General features: G+C 41.6%; 1 protein-coding gene across 2 annotated transcripts in view; it reads left to right on the top strand.

Moving 5' to 3' along the window:
- The window catches only part of REV1 (REV1 DNA directed polymerase), a 67,163-nt gene that overhangs the window by 33,595 nt on the left and 14,930 nt on the right, over positions 1–18,638 (top strand). For both annotated transcript variants that reach the window (XR_014026248.1, XM_081326424.1), the window contains exons 9-13: positions 4,345–4,465; positions 4,811–4,939; positions 12,457–12,611; positions 16,458–16,577; positions 17,469–17,689. Coding sequence is in view for 1 of the 2 variants with exons in the window: in XM_081326424.1 (XP_081182550.1) it covers positions 4,345–4,465; positions 4,811–4,939; positions 12,457–12,611; positions 16,458–16,577; positions 17,469–17,689 (746 nt within the window). In the remaining variant the exon portion in view is untranslated. The remainder of the gene's footprint in view (positions 1–4,344; positions 4,466–4,810; positions 4,940–12,456; positions 12,612–16,457; positions 16,578–17,468; positions 17,690–18,638) is intronic.

Below are 18,638 nucleotides of genomic sequence, written 5' to 3'. Positions count from 1 at the left end.
TGAAACCTCTGGGTGAGATGCACTCAGTTGTGCATCTCCATCTCAGTCCAAACAAATTATACTATTCAGGTGCCTACTCAGTGCCTTAAGACTGAGAAGGTCTGGATGTAAAGGAGTCAACTATGACTCAACTCTAGCAAGGTAGGGTTGCTCTAGAATTGGAGAATTGCAATATTTAACTCTTGATGGAATAGACTTCCCCCGGGAAGAGTTGGTGTGAAATTTGAGAGACATTTTGACTGATGGCTCCTGTTCAAAGATGGAAGTGTCAGCTGTGGCTAGGATGGTTTTGTGTATTATTCATCTTGTCTGCCAATTGTACTAATTGGTGGATTGGGAGGTTCTGCACATGATCACTTAATGTCTTAGTAACTTACCAATTGGACAACTGCAATGCTCTCTATATTTAGCTACCCTTGAAGACCATTCAAAACTTTCAACTGGTTGAGAATGAAATAGCTAACAGAGTTCAGGGTATCATGCAGTTTGTGTATATTACACTGATGATTTGCAAACTGCTGTAGCTCCCCATTTTCTTCCAGGTGCAATTCAAGGTATTGGTTATCACCTTTGAAGACTTATAAAGTATGGGTCCAGTTTGCTTACAGGACTGTCTCTGAGGGTATCATCAAATTCCTGTCATCAAAAATAGGGTGAGCACCCTTTCTGTTACATGATGTCATCTGGACTTCTCTGTAGCAGCTGCTGCCCTATGAAACAGCCTCCCTGACATCTAGAAGTCCCCTATTGTCTTAGACTTCTGGAATGCTGAAGTCCATTAAGACCTGGCTCTTCACCAGGCATTGGGCTAGGATGGGAACTGAGTCCAGTTCATATATATTTGGGGTAAGAGTGTTATGGTGACTTGGTTACCATATATACACTTAATACACACACACACACACACACACACACACACACACACACACAGAGTGCTTTTTTTTGTAAAAGAAAAGTGCTGGAAGTCACACATGTCATACAACCCAAGCCCCACTCTACCTGCATTTCCATTTTTCTTCACCTTACTGAATAAATTCTATCGTAGAAGACATAAAATCTTAATAATGTACGGTCAGAAATAGTTCAATTCTGAGTTAACAGGCTCAATGTTATAAAATTGAGCAAGATGCCTGTATAACGGTGTTGTTCAAAAACTCCTGTATACCAAAGGATTTCCAGGGTGATGCGTGCTGTTTTATAAACTTATATAAGGGTTGCATTTCCAAGAATGCAAAAAATTAAGATTATAGTGGAAAATATTTATAACTTATTCTCACGTGTTTTTTTGTTTTCTAGGCAAATACAGTCACCTTTTTTTAAAAAGTTCTTTTGCAGGTAGATAATTCAATTTTTTAATTGCATTTTTTTCACAATACCTAACTTTTTTGCAGTCTGTATTTACTTGCAGGTTTTTAACAGTAAAGAAATATAACTATTAGCTTGTTAGCTGTTAGAGAAAAGTGAGAAATACTAGAATTTATTCCAGTGTGGAATACTTGATTGGCAATATTGGTTATATAGGATGGTAGGCACTGGAAAAAAAAAGCTTTGGATGTGTTTAGCATATTGATGAATTCCACTCTAATAAATCATCTACATAGAGTTCATTCATGTCTAAATTTGAATGAAATCTAACCCTTAATTTATTACACATGACTAATCATGTTCTGATACAGAACAAACATCATTTATCAGTACCTCATATTTCCATACTTTTGTTCTGGTGATCTTCTCTACATTCTACTAGATAAAGTTGTTTTAAAGGTCAGTGAATTTCTTAGTGTAACTTGATTCAGGTATCTGCAACATCAGCCCCATCTTTTACAACTGCTTATTCACTAAGGATTGTTCTTGCTGTTATTGCCTCTTTTTGGACAAATTGATTTTCATAAAGAAATCCAGGATTCAATCTTTAATATTTTTATACATCAATTGTATTATTCTACATTTGATGGCATTCTTCTCTGTACTTCTATCTTGGAGAATATATCTTTAAGGGCAGGTACAATAATTACAATCTGTTGACAAAAATCTGACACAAAGACAAAAGGAATTAAACATATAGAATGAGTTATTGTCTTATCCACATCTGCCAGCATTCTCAGGCCCAATATCTTCAATTCTCATTCTAGAGAGCAACAATTTTTTTAATCACACTTTAGATACAGATTTATTCTCAGCGATTTCTTTTTCACAGACTTGGTCCTGGCCTCTGATTTCTCCATCCGTTGCTCCACATTCACCATGTGCCTGTCTAGTTTCCCAACTTTTGATGAGAGGTTCTCTACCTTGCCTTCCAGTGAGAAAAATGTGTCTTCCATTGCCCCTGAATTACATGAAGTGACTTCATCAGCTTAAGGGGGGATCTGCTGTGCTGCACTGTGGAGGAGCCCATCGAAGTCATGAAGATAGACAAGATGATGACATCATCTAATGCCAGGGCAGAGAAACAGATGGACTAAGGACATTGTTCTTGTTGTTCAGGGCATAATTTGCTCTAATTTGCACTTGCAGATATGTTGGACAACTTGAATGACACTGCCATCCGAATCATAGTGATGAACTATCAAAGATAGCAGCTTGTCCGTGTTCTGTCTCCCACTTTTCTCATCCACTACATTCTTTATCTTGATTATCGTTTGTGAAAATAAGTGCACCATAAATTTCACATTCAAGTCATTCTGTAACTTGTTAGCAACCTTCAGAAATACTGAAGAGGAGAAGACATAACTGTTCATGGTGTGTGTTTATATGTAAATTAATCCAAATTACCATATTTTTTGTTCTAAAAAATATTAGAATGCTAGTGTAGGACTTCCTTTGTACTTTACATGAGTCAGGAAGGGGGGGAGGAATGTTTGCATCCATTACATTTTTCTAGCAAGAAGTAATTATAAGTGTGCATGCTTCTCACAATATTTACCTAATATTTACCTTAGAAGAATAGAAACTTCCCTTCCTTTTGCATGCTATAGTTCTGGACTCTTCCATTTTATTCATACGTGATATGCAGTTCATTGCAAGAGCCAATTTTCTCCATAATTCTGCCTAATTTGGGCAGAATATAACAGCAAAAAGGATATTTAATCACTTTATGAAATATCTATATTTGGGAGAAATAATGACTAAGATATAAATAATACTATTAAAGGAAAACACTGAAACATTCTGACTTACTAGTATGCTTAAGTGGATGTGAATTACCTATGAAACTGCCATATTTTTGTGATTCTGTTTTAATAACACAGACATATTTCCATTTTCATTAAAAACTTTTTTAAAAAACCCTTTGGATTAATATATGTATCATTTTTAAAGAATGGTTTTTTTAATTCAAAAGGGAAAAGAGTTTTTCTCATTTCAGGAAGAAAGCTTGTTATATCAAACTCTACAATATTTGTTATAATGACACAATCTTTTACATACCTGTTTAGAAGTAGTTAAATGTTATGAAGCTTACACCAAATTAATTTGTAAAATACTGCAGATTAATTCATATAACCAGATTTAAAATGTGTAGATTTATAAACACTTCCTTCTTAATAATAACTAAGATAGTAACAATTTGAGTCCTGCCACAGAAAAACAATTGTGGGAAATTAAAAATGAAGCATGGTTAGAATGTAGGATTGCAGGCTAATTCTGTTGACTGCCAGCAGATTGATTCTCACAGGCTCAAGATTGACTCAGCCTTCTATCCTTCTGAGGTTGGTAAAATGAGGACCCAGATTGTTGGAGGCAATATGCTGACTTTGTAAACTACTTAGAGAGGGCTGTAAAGCACTGTGAAGCGGTATATAAGTCTAATTGGTATTGCTATTACTGGCCAGAGGTAATTGACAGAATTTTGCTTGGATGAAGCCAGCAGCAGCATGCAAAGGATTCCATGTGCCTGGAATTCTCATAAGTAATAAATAGATTTGTCTAATAGTATTTGCAAAGGCATTTGCTTTAAAGCATATCTTTTGAATTTCCTACAGTGAGACATACTAAGCTGTGCAACAACAGCACATTAAATATGAAGACTGGTATCAAAAATTATCAAACTGATCTGCATTCTGCAATGTGTATTTTATTAGGTATTGGTTTGTTATATAGCCTGTAAATTTATTTGATGTGTTAATGGTAAGGAAGGAAGGAAAGGAAGGAAGGAAGGAAGGAAGGAAGGAAGGAAGGAAGGAAGGAAGGGTCAATTATCAATAAGGAGCAGTTTTAAAGTACATTAAGATTGTATCTTGTATATTTCTACATATACAGAACAGTTTTCTTAAGTAACTTTTTATAATTACTGTAAATCAAATTCAGTTGTAGAACAAATGACTTAATAAAATTATTTTCAAATAGAAATTGATGATGCTGACTCAACAGATGATGATAATCAAGATTCTGCCAACTTGAATAAAAGTGATTTTGATATTTCTGTGTCGTCAATGGCAGAAATTGCATCTTGCAGTTATGAAGCCAGGTAAGAGAAAATTATTTCTTGTCAGTTGGAGGTTGCAGAATACAGTCTTTCTCTTTAAATAGATAGAGCAAATTTGTTTAGTTTGTTGTTTATTAAAGCATTTTTTAAATATTCCAACACATTTGTAGGAAGACCTGAGTTTTTGCTGTGCAAGAGTCAGTGGAATTATAATAACACTTGTGAGCCGAAATATATATTTACCACTATATTATGCAACATAAATAATTGAATTAAAAAATAGAATGAAATAGTATCTTAACAACTTAATAAGCTTCATGTAGGATAATTATTTCATTTGCATTAATTTATGATTTTTGAACCCCTACGGAATTGTTTTTTATTTAGGCAAGCTGGTATAAAGAATGGAATGTTTTTTGGACAAGCAAAACAGTTGTGCCCAAATCTTCAAGCTGTTCCCTATGACTTTCATGCATACAAAGAAGTTGCACAAACTATGTATGAAACATTGGCAAGGTAAATGTTTCATATTATACAAGTTGTTAAAATGTTTAGTTTAGATAAAGAATAACTCCCCAAAAACTTCTATTATGGAATTCTACTGATTGTTTTGTAATGCAATTTGCTAAAATATGTGCTATTTATTTTATTATGAATTTATTTATTTATTTAGTTACATTTATATACCGCCCTATTCCCTGAGGACTCAGGGCGGTTTACAGGAAATTAAAAAATCCACCATACAAAAGTTAAAAAACCAAATTAAAAAATATTAAATTGACCCTGTATACTTAAAACCCCAATTAAAATTTCTCCTCAGCCTGGGCCCGAGAGCTCAAAGAGCCAGGTCTTCAGGCCCCGGCGGAATGATCGGAGGTCGGGGGCAGTCCTCAGCTCCACCGGCAGCTGGTTCCAGAGGGCAGGCGCTCCCACTGAGAAGGCCCTATCCCTGGGTGTCACCCGCCGGCAATCTCTCACCGGCGGCACCCTGAGCAGACCCTCCCTGTGGGAGCGCACTGGGCGAAGGGCGTTTGATGCCGGCAGCAGGTGTTCCCTCAAATAGCCCGGACCCAGGCCATGTAGGGCTTTATAGGTAATAACCAGCACCTTGAATTTCACCCGGAGGGCAACCGGAAGCCAATGCAGCTCGCGGAGTAGAGGTGTTACATGGGAGTATCGGGAGACCCCCATTACAACTTGCGCGGCCGCATTCTGCACCAGTTGAAGCCTCCGAGTGGTCTTCAAGGGCAGCCCCATGTAGAGAGCGTTACAGTAGTCCAGACGGGAGGTAACAAGCGCATGAGTAACTGTGCGTAGGGCGTCTCGGTCCAGATAGGGACGCAACTGGCGCACCAGGCGAACCTGTGCAAAAGCCCCCCTGGTCACGGCTCCTATGTGGTCTTCAAAATTGAGCCGTGAGTCCAAGAGGACGCCCAGGTTGCGAGCCCTATCAACGGGGGGTAACACCTCACCCCCCATCGTTAGAGGTGGAATAAGTTGGTTAACCCGAGATGCCGATATGCACAGCCACTCAGTCTTGGCGGGATTGAGACGAAGCCTGTTTCTCCCCATCCAGACCTGAACCGCCTCCAGGCACCGGGACATCACGGAGAGGGCATCGCTGGGTTGGTTCGGGGTGGAAAGAAAAAGTTGGGTATCATCAGCGTACTGGTGATACCCCACCCCGAAACCACGAATGATCTCGCCCAGCGGCTTCATATAGATGTTGAACAGGAGAGGCGAGAGGACCGACCCCTGAGGAACTCCACAAATGAGAGACCTCGGGGCGGATCTCTGCCCTCCTGTCAACACCGACTGCGAGCGGCCCTGGAGGTAGGAGGAGAACCACCGTAGAACGGTGCCTCCCACTCCCAACCCCCTGAGACGCCGCAGCAGGATACCATGGTCGATGGTATCGAAAGCCGCTGAGAGATCTAATAGGACCAGGACAGAGGAGCAACCCCTGTCCCTAGCCCTCCAGAGATCATTCACCAGCGCGACCAATGCCGTCTCCGTGCTGTGTCCGGGCCTGAAGCCCGATTGGTACGGGTCCAGATAATCAGTTTCCTCCAGGAACAGAGGGAGCTGATGCGCCACCACACTCTCAACAACCTTCGCCAGAAAGCGAAGGTTGGAGACTGGACGATAGTTGTTTAAAACAGCCGGGTCCAAAGCAGGCTTCTTGAGAAGGGGCCTCACCACCGCCTCCTTCAAGGCGGCAGGGAAGACACCCTCCTTCAAAGAAGCAGTTATTACTGCATGGAACCAGCCTCGTGTTCCCTCCCGAGCCGCATAAGCTAGCCAGGAGGGGCACGGATCCAACAAACAGGTGGTGGTGCTCAGTCTCCCCATGATCCTGTCCACAACATCAGGGGAAACAGGGTCGAACTCAGTCCAGATAACATGCTCAAGACCGCCTGATTCCTCCACGTCAGACTCTGCCCAGTCAGAGTCCAGACCGGTCCGGATCCGAGCGATTTTGTCCGCCAGATGATGACTAAACTCCTCGGCTCGTCCCTGCAAGGGATCCTCTCTCACCTCCTGGTTAAGGAGGGAGCGAGTCACCCTAAACAGGGCGGCCAGGCGATTATCTGCGGACGCGATAAGGGCGGCAAAGTAGTTAGACTTCGCCGTCCTTATCGCCGCAAGATAAGACCTTATAAAGGTTCTTAACTGCAATCGGTCGGATTCGGATCGGCTGGATCTCCAACCGCTCTCTAGACCTCGTCTCCGACGCTTCATCTCCCGGAGCTCCACAGAGAACCATGGGGCCCAACGGGATCTGCGCCGGGTCAGAGGTCGCATGGGTACAACGCAGTCAAGTGCCCTGGTGGCAGCCGTTTCCCAGGCCTCCACCAGAGCATCGACTGGGCTGTGGGTAAGGGTGATAGGTATAGGCCCAAGCGCCCTCTGGAACCGATCCGGGTCCATTAGGCGCCTGGGGCGGAACCACCTGGACGGTTCCGCCGCCCAGCGGCGGGGGGTGGCATGACGGAAAACCAGCCTCAGGAGGTGGTGATCTGACCATGACAGAGGGGTGATGGACGGGGAACCCCCTCCCAGATCGTCCAACCACTGTCCAGACAGGAACACCAGGTCGAGAGTATGATCCCCCTCATGGGTCGGGCCCTCAATAACCTGGGTCAGGCCCATGGCTGTCATGGAAGCCATGAACTCCCGAGCCAACTCCGACGACCCTCCCAGTGACGGCAGGTTGAAGTCACCCAGGACTATAAGCCTGGGGAACTCCACTGCCAACCCTGAGAGGGCGTCGAGCAGCTCAGGCAGGGCTGTTGCCACACAGCTGGGCGCCAGGTATGTAAGCAACAAGCCCAACTGAACCCGAGGACCACATCTCAAGAGGAGGGATTCACTCCCGGCCATCTGGACAATGGTGGCCTCCCGGGGACACAAAGTCTCCCAAATAACCACTGCCACTCCACCACCCCTGCCCTGAGCCCGCGGCTGGTGCAGCACCCGGAAACCCGGCGGGCATAACTCGGTGAGAGGCACCCCTCCCTCCGAGCCCAGCCAAGTTTCCGTGATGCACGCTAGATCCGCACATTCCTCCTCGATCAGGTCACGGATGAGGGGAGCTTTGTTGACTACGGATCTAGCGTTAAAATAGACCAACCTGAGCTCAGGGGCCTGATCACCCTCATCCCCGGGTAAGAGGGTGCTAACCGGAGGGTCGGAGCGCGCCACCGCTCGGAGATAGCGGGGGCGCGATCCCAGGTGTTGATATGGCCCTCCGCGCAAACACCTGCTGCCTTTCCCTATCGCCGTGGGGATTTGAAGCCCCACCCCCACATTCCCAGAACCAGCAGCCACCTCCTCCGACCCCGTCCCGTCGGGACCTCTAACAGGTCCAGACTGAGTGCCGGTTAAAGATTCCCTCCCTCCCCTCCCCTCCCTCCCCCTCCCTAACCTTTTAAAATAACCGGCTAAAAATTTTATCAGGGGCCTCTTAGTACGTCTCCACTCGAGGCCCCTAGTTAAGCCCAGCCACCTCTCGGAGCCCCAGCAATTGGGTCCGTCATCAAGGGGAATGTTAGAAAAGAAGGCTGGTCGTATCCAAGAGGGAGAAACCCCTCTGAGGGCGCACAAGTCCGAACCAGAGTATTGTAAACGAGCCATGAGATGGAACTGTCTATATGAGCCATTGTTCACAAATGGGGTCAAAAGTTGTTAAGCTGATGGGATGTTAGTTCAGATGTAAAGAACATTAAGTCCGGAACGTGTCTTCATCCAGCAGTCTGCCAATCCGGCTCTGCTCTCACCTGAGCCGGTCCAGACAAGAGCTCATGACTGTCCTCTCACCTAGCCATGAAATCCAGCCTGGGATGGATAGGGGCAGCGTTGCTGGGGAGGCAAAAGTCCACCTTGCTAGTCTCTCACACCAGTAGGGGATTCATAGCCAGTCCAGAGCCGCCCTCTCACCACGGCCTGTCCAAGACTCCTTCCGGAACATCATAGGGAGGTCACGGGAACAGGAGAAAAAATGTCCCAAGTCCTGTTCCAGCATCCAGTCCATCTTAGAAAGTAGCAAGCAGACCATCCAGCACCATCCAGTAGCAAGCAGACCATTAAGCACCTCTTCAGCAATATACAAATATCCCATATTTTTCTTTAGCCTTCTCCCACAAAAGCCACTCAAGCATTTCTTTCTTAAAAATTTTTTTATTGGTTTTCCAGTTTTACATTTGAGTATTTAGAAAGCAATGTAGTGATTGAGTTAATCAATAGTTCAATAACAAAATAGTAGGTATCTCAGGTTACATCATCAAATATTTCTTCTCTGTTTCCCTTAACATTTGCTATTTTGTATTTAAGCTAGTAAATTTCTAATTATGTCAAACTCAGTAAAAACTTCATTATCACATTATATAAATACATTTTTGCTTATATATATATCTTATTAAGTCTCAATAAACAATCCATGTCCTGTTATAAAGTTCTACCTAATTTTTAATTTTTAATTACAGTATTCCAATTTGACTTATAATATCCATAGTATTTAACTTTCAGGTAACTCAAGTTTCCTTTATCTCACTTCATAAAAATTATAATGTCTAAAATACACATATTGTTACTTAAATTTATTCTTATTCTATTTTGTATACATTTTCTATTTCTCACCCTAATATATCACCACCTTAATAATAGAGTATCCTTTATTAGTTCAAATCCATGATCTATATTGTCTGGGCTAATCAATAATTCAAACCTATTTCCTAATAGTTGGTGTACATTTGCCTTGTAAGTCTAAATCCTCAGTATTAAACAGATTAATCCCTTCTTTTTTTACTATTTTCCAACTATTTTAAGTCTAGTAACCAAATTCCCCCTTGTCTCAAAATCTCCCTTTAGCCCACTAGTTGACAGTTTAGGGTCCTCTCTAGTAAATCAAAAGGACCCAATTTTTCAACCTAATTCTAGCTTTTTTCTTTTGCCAACCAGGCTTCCATACCAATGCTTTTAAATCATTGAATAGATCTCCCTTCATTCTATATGTTACTTGGATTGAAGGAAATCATCTAATTGCCAATTTTCTGAAAGATCTGGCCCATTAGGTTGTTGCTCTGATAACTCAGATCCCCATGTTTGTTCTGGTATAGTTGTCTTCAATTCGATCTGGTCTTCTTCTTTCGCAGATTTCTTCTGGTTTGTATAGAGAGTCATTTCCAGTTTTAAAGTTGATTATTTGTCTGGATTTTCAGTAAACTGTACTTGTTGAACTGTAAAGCCCTCTCTCTTAGTTGTTTTCAATTCGATCTGGTCTTCTTTCTCAGATTTCTTCTGGTTTATATAGAAAGTCATTTCCAATTTTAAAGTTGTTGTTTTGTAAATAGTAAACTGTACTTCTTGATATTTAAAGCCCTCTGTCTTGGTATTCACTTCTTCCACTCCTGTTGTTTTTTGAGTTGTTAGTTCTTTAGTTGCGATCAAGGTTTTGCTTTGTAGATCTAGGCTGGCACCTTTATCTTTCAGATTAGCTTGAATATCTCAGTATCTTCAAGAATACTTTCAAGTAAAGATTTTAACATAGCCAAAGTTTTTTGCTGCTCCTCCTTCATTTCTGACATGTTTATAGACAGTCTTTCTAGTGAAGGCTATTTATTAAACAAGAGTCAGTAAATGTTCACCTCCACAGTTCCTAGAAACCAATGTCACTGTGCAGCTGCTCTCTCAGAGTTAAATCTCTCATAGATAATACCAAGGTCAGGTCTCTTTGTCAGAAATAAATTGCTGTACCAAGCTTCGCCACAAGATGTCCCCAATAACATTTAAAGTCTTTTTCAGATCCCGGGCTAGGTTTTTATCCAATTTAAATTCTTTTTTGCAAGTAAAGTAAAATAGCAGGTCCCAGTAAGAATAGGAACTTTTGGGGTCCCCAAATTCCAATATATATATATATATATAAATCCAATTATATTAAGTTGATCTTTTCAATGCTTTATTTATTTATTTATTTATTTTATTTTTATTACATTTATATCCCGCCCTTCTCTGAAGACTCAGGGCGGCTTACAAGCTTAGCAGTAGCCTTCATTCTATGTATATGCCTGCTTGTTAGGGCTTTCACACACACCCCAAGCGGCATTATTACAAAGTCAGCTTATTGCCCCCAACAATCTGGGTCCTCATTTTACCTACCTCGGAAGGATGGAAGGCTGAGTCAACCTTGAGCCTGGTGGGATGCGAACCTGCACTAATTGCAGGCAGCTGGTGTTACTTAAGGAGGCATCAGCCCACTGCTCCACCAAGGCTCTTTTCCCCTGGGTGATCAGATGCCACCATTTTACCAGGTGGGAGAAGAAAATGTTCTTCCCTCTCTCCTCACAGGGGGAAAAATTTTCAAGAAGCTTTTAACAGGAAAGTACTTGGGGTACAGAGAAGATAAAGATTCCTCCACATTGCTTTCAAGGTGCTTGATGGTAAATTTGGCCTCGGATGTTAGCAGCTTGTTAATGGGCCATCTTGATGGCCGATCTTTTTCCCGTCAGTTTGAAGGGTTGCTCTGGATCAAACGGGAGGGCTGCCGCCCTTCCGCGATCACTCGGGGGTCCTCTTCTCGCTCGTTGCCCCTACAGGGCAATTTTCGACCCTCTTCAGGGTCCCCCGGCAGGAGAAAACCGGACGGTGGAGAGAGCGATCGCCCGAAACGTCCATCAATGCCATGATTGCAAACCAGAAACCAAGCATTTCTGAATAACAGCTATTCCAAGATCAGATTTTAATCTCAGCAAAATAGAAATTATATTACAAATGATATTATTTTTAATTACAAATCAAATTAACATAGTTATTTTAAGCCAGCTTAGTTAAAGCCCAGCTCCATTATTCTATTTTCCAACATGGGATTTTATTGATGTCTGATTAAATATAATCAGATGTAAATATGTGAAACTTGCATAAATAAAAAATAGTTGAAATAATTATACTGCTCAGGTTCAGGTTTTATATTTCACTTATAAAATGAAGTATGTAATATGGCTACTACCACTTCATAGTACAGCGTTTCATATAGCTAGATGTGCAGCAAATAAATTTAATAAGTAGGTTTCTATATTTTAAAATCTTTCCAGCTTCTATAGATTTAACAGGTCAATCATCTGTTTTAAAATATTTGAAAACTCAACAACTCAAAGGAATTCCTCAAATAGCTAATTAATTTGAAAAGCAAGGTAGTCCTTGCTCTCTTGCTTCCAATACAAATAACACCAAAAAAAGGGAATGGAAAAGGAGGAACAAAAAACTCAGGTACTGTTTGGAAAGTAGCCTGGGGAATTGAGAGAGAAAACAATTGCACATAACTAATTTTAGAAAAGAAGATAGTATTAGGCATATATTTTTCTGGTACATATCATCTTGTGTCTAAAATATCTAAAAGTATTTATTTCAAAAATTGGAAAACTATATTTTGGGGTTTGACTATAAAATCAATATTTAATACTAGTAAATATGCTTAATTTTGAATAACTTAATTTTGTTTCTATTATTTCTCTTTCATTCTTTGACTTTGTCGATAGCTATACTCATAACATTGAAGCTGTCAGTTGTGATGAAGCACTAGTAGATACCACTGAAATCCTTGCAGATACTGGGTTGACATCAGATGAGCTAGCAATTGTTATTCGTGCAGAAATAAAAAACAAGACCAAATGTCCTGCTTCAATTGGTATAGGTTAGTATATTGCTTAGAAATATTTGTTTATAAGTAAAGTAGATTATTAAGTAAAACAATGTTTTATTTCCGTAAAGTGTATGCATTAATCACAGTATTAAAATAATTTTATGATTAGATATTAGAAATATGTCTAGTTAATTTTTCTTGTTTTCTCTTTTCTTCATTTATATAAGATAATAAATAGAAGCTAAATATATACTGCCTTAAAGGCTTTTATATGTTACCAACTGCCTTCTTTCTTAGTATTTTTCACATATAAAGGGACACAGTGGAAATACTTGCAATATTTGTGGCATCTGACATTCATATATTCAGCTTAACGAGATTGTATATTGTATGTCCATAGGTAACGTCAGTTAAAATGTACATGTGATCTTTAATCACATTCAGTTAAACATATCATACTCCATACAGCAAAGTTCCATTTTCTAATCCTTGCAAAGTATTTTGGGATCAGCCATGGAATTATCTTCAATTCTGACTGTTATACCCATGTTTTCCCCAAAATAAGACCAGGTGGTGGTGGTATTATTATTATTATTAGTAGTAGTAGTAGTAACCAAAAGACCCATTAGGGCTTATTTTCAGAGGATGTCTTATTTTGCAGCCGCCCGCCCACTCCATCCTACCGTCTGCTTGGCCGCAGCCGCAGTGGCTTACAGGGCTTTCCAGGGCAGACACTCGAGAGGCAGGGCAGTGGCAGTGGAACATGCTTTCAAGCAAGAACAGTGTGGATAGGTGGGGGAAGCCGAAGGACCAGGCAGCATAAGCCTCCCCTGCTGCCTCCCTCCGCCTGCCATGCTCTTTCCTTTTGCAAGCAGACGATGCTTCCAGTCTCCATCAGTTCTCCGTCTGGGTGAAAAGTATTTGGGCACCTATGGGGCACTTGGAAACGGAGCAAATCACCATAGGGGTCTGGGTGAAAAGTATTTGGGCGCCTATGGGGCACTTGGAAATGGAGCAAATCACCATAGGGGTGCCCCATAGGCACCCATACACTTTTCGCCTGGACGGAGAAATGTCGGAGACTGGAAACTTCATCTGCTTGCAAATGATGCACTTGGGAACGAAGCGAATGGCTTTGTTTCCAAGCATCCCATAGGCGCCCAAACACTCCTTCCTCTGCACAGCAATCACTGATCCGCACTCTCTCACCCCCCTGGATCACCCTGGAGAGGAAGGCCAGGCTCCCCTTCCCCGATGGTTCTGCAAAGCCCTTGAGGTTTTGCATGGAGGAGTGGATCCACTTCCTTCAGGACCTGCATATGCTAACATGCCAAAGGGGCTGGATTCCCACATACCGGTACAATGAGCTTCTTACAAAAATCATAGCTATCGTATCCTCGGCTGATTAGGAGGAAAATGTGTCGATCTGGATTTTAAGGCAGAAAAGCAAAGGGGGGGGCAATTTCAAAGGCCCTGGAGAAAAAGAGCAAAGCTCTTCTGTTTGCTGTCCAAAGCAGGTGCCAAGACAAACCACTCCTCCATGCAAAACCTTAAGAGCTTTGCAGAACCATCAGGGAAGGGGACCCTAGCCTTCCTTGGCCAACTCCAGCTGGCATAGTTTTCCGAGAGCTTAGCATCCTTCTATACGAAGGAGGAACACAACGCCAGGAAGAGAAGTGGCAGAAAACAGGCCTGCCATTTCCAGAATGGAGAAGGGAGATGCGGGGCGATGCAGGGCGGCAAGAAAGTGTGGGCCGGCAATCGCTGCACGGAGGAAGGAAGGAAGACTCACTTAAGGACACCTGGGCAGGTGAAGGAAGCTACTGTAAGCTGCCTTTCTCTCTTTCCTGGCTGGGAAGGAGGTAACCCACACAGGCTCCTGCTTTGTGCCAGTGGGTACAACCTGGTGACTGAGGCCACTTGAGAAGTTTTGTTCCTGTTCCTTGGTTTCATACACCACCCTGCAGCAGTTTTCTGCCTCTGCCTTTCCCTCAGGCAGCTTACTCTGCCCCCCCCCATTACTTTTAGCATTCAGGGAAGCCCGTGCCTTTACGTGTCCTTAAGTTGCTCTTTGGGCTCTATCCTAACCTCTGGAGACCATTTGTCTGGCATAAAAACGTAGGTCAGCCCCACAGCAAAAGCTGACCCTACGTTCTCCATTCTCTCCAGTGGTGGTGATGGAGGGCTGGCAGAGGGATACCAGGGTCACAGCACAAGCCATGGGAGAGTTGGCGAAGGAGGAGGAGGCTGTCGGCAGGCACGTGATCGGGGGGGGGGACCAAAGAAAGCCCCTCTAGCAGCAGATGTAGCTGTTGCGCAGTGGTGGTGGAGCCTTTCGCTGTCACTCCCCCCAGCTCCGAAACGGCAGAGGGGGACCAGGTAAGGCGACTGAGCCTTCCCTGCCCGTCCTCCATATTATGGCAGTCCAGCTCAGGAGAGGACTGAACGGGAAGAGGTGGGTGGGCAGCAAGGTCATTGAATGGGCAGGGGGAGGTCATCGAGTGGGGAGTGGCCTGGCTGCGGGGCCCTGGGGTGTGTGGGACAGCTCCACCCCACCACCTGCCTCACTTCACCTTGTGGCATCGGCGGCATCGGTGCGACATGCTCTCTCCTGTCCCATTGTGGCAGCGAGCAACCAGATGGTGGGACAGAGTGGACTTATGTTTGGGGTAGGGCTTATATTAGGTGCACATATAAAAATCAGGCTAGGGCTTATTTTCAGGATAGGTCTTATTTTGGGGAAAACACAGTACTAAGCAGAAAAGGCTTAGGGAATATGAGGAAATTAATGCTCAGTCCAGCCAACAATGAGTAAGTCGTCATTTAGTCAGTGCCTTGCAGCAACTACAGCAACAAAAATATTCTTGCCATGTTCCCAACTGAAAGGAAATAAACTGTGACACCCTGTCCCATGTGTTTTCAGATAAATACTCCTGTGTGTTTATCAGGCCATTTGTCTTGCAAAAAATCCAAAATGTTGATCTGAGGAGAAAGCTCCAGTTGTTATGGTTTCATTAGTTCAACACTTAGGTAGGTCAAGATTAGTGCAAGTTCAGTAATGAGATATTCAGTTTAATGCAAATTGTAAATTAATACCAGTTTGTGTTTAATACGACCCTAAATTCAATTAATATGAGGCTAGCTAAGATGTGGATAAATCACTCTAAACTTCCAGCGTATATATGAAGATTTCAAAAAAGAGAAAACAGTTCAGTCTATCCTGCTAAAATATTTTGAGAGGTAATAAAAATGTTTTTATCAGCGTAAGATTGTTGGAAAGATTATCAGTAGGAATGATTGTTGGAACTGAAATAAATAATTCTATATAAGATGACAATAATCATGGTGGACCTGAACTATAATTCTACTTAAAGGTAAAGGTAAAGGTTCCCCCGCACATGCGTGCTAGTCGTTTCCAACTTTAGGGGCCGGTGCTCATCTCCGTTTCAAAGCCGAAGAGCCAGCGCTTGTCCAAGGACATCTCCGTGGTCATGTGGCCGGCATGACTAGACGCCAAAGGCGCACGGAACGCTGTTACCTTCCCACCATAGTGGTCCCTATTTTTCTACTTGCATTTTTACGTGCTTTCGAACTGCTAGGTTGGCAGAAGCTGGGACGAGTAACAGGCGCTCACTCTGTTACGCGGCACTCGGGATTCGACCCACCAAACTGCCGACCATCTGATCGACAAGCTCAGCGTCCTAACCCACTGAGCCACCGCGTCCCTTATAATTCTACTTACGCTGATGAATAAAACAGTCTTCCTAATCTCCCTTTGACTTATGACTAGGAGTTACATTATAAAGTATCCTTCCTTTCTTCTTGTGTAGTAGAAGAAAAATATTAAATCTTCCAAATGGTGAAATACTGGTTAAAAGCAATATTGAACTTTTATAGGTTCAAATATTTTACTGGCCAGACTGGCAACTCGTAAAGCAAAACCTGATGGGCAGTATCATTTAAAGCCTGAAGAAGTAGATGACTTTATCAGGAGCCAGCTAATTATACATCTTCCAGGTAGGTTTTTTTTCTACTATATTCCTTCTTAGATTTCTTCAGGAGTATTTATCACAGTGACTTTAGCTCTACTTTACAAAGTAATGGGTTATTAACAAATCGAAGTGGCTATTTTCTTTATTTCTTTATCTTTATAGTGAAGATAAAGCAACTTATGTAGATATGCATTATCCAAATTTTGAATAGCGTTTTTCTCTCACTTGAAAGGTTGAGAGTTCAATCCTAGGTAGCAGGAAATGTTTCTCTCCTACGGTGCAAAGAAAAAATATCTGCTGCGAACACCACGTCAGGAAGGGCATCCAGCCAGTAAACACTCAGCTCCATCAGTTGCCCTGACTACCCCACCAAATTAAGGGATTACAGAGTTGTAAAAAGGGATGGTTTTTTTATTCAAACTTTGAATAGCAATCTGATAAATTGCATGACATAGTTTTTGCATCCTGAGATTATGTTAATCCTCTGTATTTTTAATAAGTATTCAAAACATCAAATAATAGTATTCTGCCAAAAATAAGTTGACAAAAATACACATTTAATTGATTGTGTGCCATCAAGTCATATTTAACTCCTACCAACCACATACATAGATTTTTCTCTGACAATCTATCCCTAACCTTTTCTTTTAAATCACCCAAGATTGCATTCATTGCTGCTTTCCTGCAGGTGATCCTTTTTCCTTTCTCCTTTCTCAGCATTAGATATTTTTGCAGTGTTGGTTCTCCACATAACATGTCCAAAATAGGATAATTTGAGCCTGGCATATGGCCAGTTATAAAAGTGATTTAGTTAATAGTTTATTCCTATTGTGAAATGTAACAATGATTGTTAAATGAATTAATTTCTCTGGTGTAGAGTTCTAATACAAAGATATATTTTTATTTTGGGGTTCAGGAGTTGGAAGAACAATGGAATCTAAGCTATCATCTATGGGGCTAAAAACTTGTGGAGATCTACAGTGTATCACAATGTCAAAGCTTCAGAAAGAGTTTGGACCAAAAACTGGACAAATGCTGTATAGATTCTGCCGTGGTTTGGATGATAGGCCAATTCAGAGAGAGAAAACAAGAAAATCTGTTTCAGCTGAGATCAATTATGGTATAAGATTTTCGCAGGTAAAAAAATTAAAGCAAATTTAAGTAAAACAATCAATGTTTCCAAATGGTCCATAAAATCGCATGTTACTGGGCTGTAATTTCTTTGTTCTAATTCCTTATTAATACTAAAATGTGCTTTTATATGAATGAGTGATAACATGGATGAGCTTTAGGTAACGTGGCCTTCCAAACGGTATAGAATTTGCTAAGCATTCATTAGAAGCTTTTTTAATTAGAACTCAGTAGAACAGTTCCTATGCATATCTGCCCATTAGAATAGCGTAGTGTAGCGTAGCATAGCAATAGAATGGAATGGAATGGAATGGAATGGAATAGAATTAGAATGGAATAGAATAGAATTAGAATAGAATAGAATAGAATAGAATAGAATAGAATAGAATAGAATACACAAGGAATTTGTCTCTGCTGCATAACCTCCCAGTGTTCATACAAACAACAAAGTAATATAACAGAAGGTAATAGGAAAGATGAAAAGGATAATAGTAATATAGCCTACTACATGGTTAAATATCCTTAGACATAAGACAATGCTATGAAAATTAGCTGTTCAGCAGTGATGGCATGAGGGGGAAAAACTGTCTCTAGTTGCTTTGGCATGCAATGTCTTATAACAGTGTCCCAAGGGGAAAAGTTGAAACAGTTTATGCCCAGGATGTGAGGGGTCTGTACATATTTCTTCAGCCTTCTTTCTGGCTCATGCAGTATGCAGTTCCTTAATGGAAGGCAGTTTTTTTCTGCAGTCCTAACTATCTATTGAAGTCTGTAGTTGTCCTGTTTGGTTGCTGTACCAAATCAAACAGTTTAAAATATTTAAACCAGTTAAAACCAAACATTAAAACCACTGAAGGATTGCTGAAGGATTTATACTCAGATATGTGATATATAGGATTGTGGCCTAATAATAGAAAGTCTTTGAGAAAAACGGCAACAATTATTAGCCCTCTTT

Source organism: Vipera berus (genome assembly GCF_964194415.1).
Source record: "Vipera berus genome assembly, chromosome: 4".
In the NCBI taxonomy this organism is placed as follows: domain Eukaryota; kingdom Metazoa; phylum Chordata; class Lepidosauria; order Squamata; family Viperidae; genus Vipera; species Vipera berus.
This window is presented reverse-complemented; position numbering and strand designations above follow the sequence as displayed.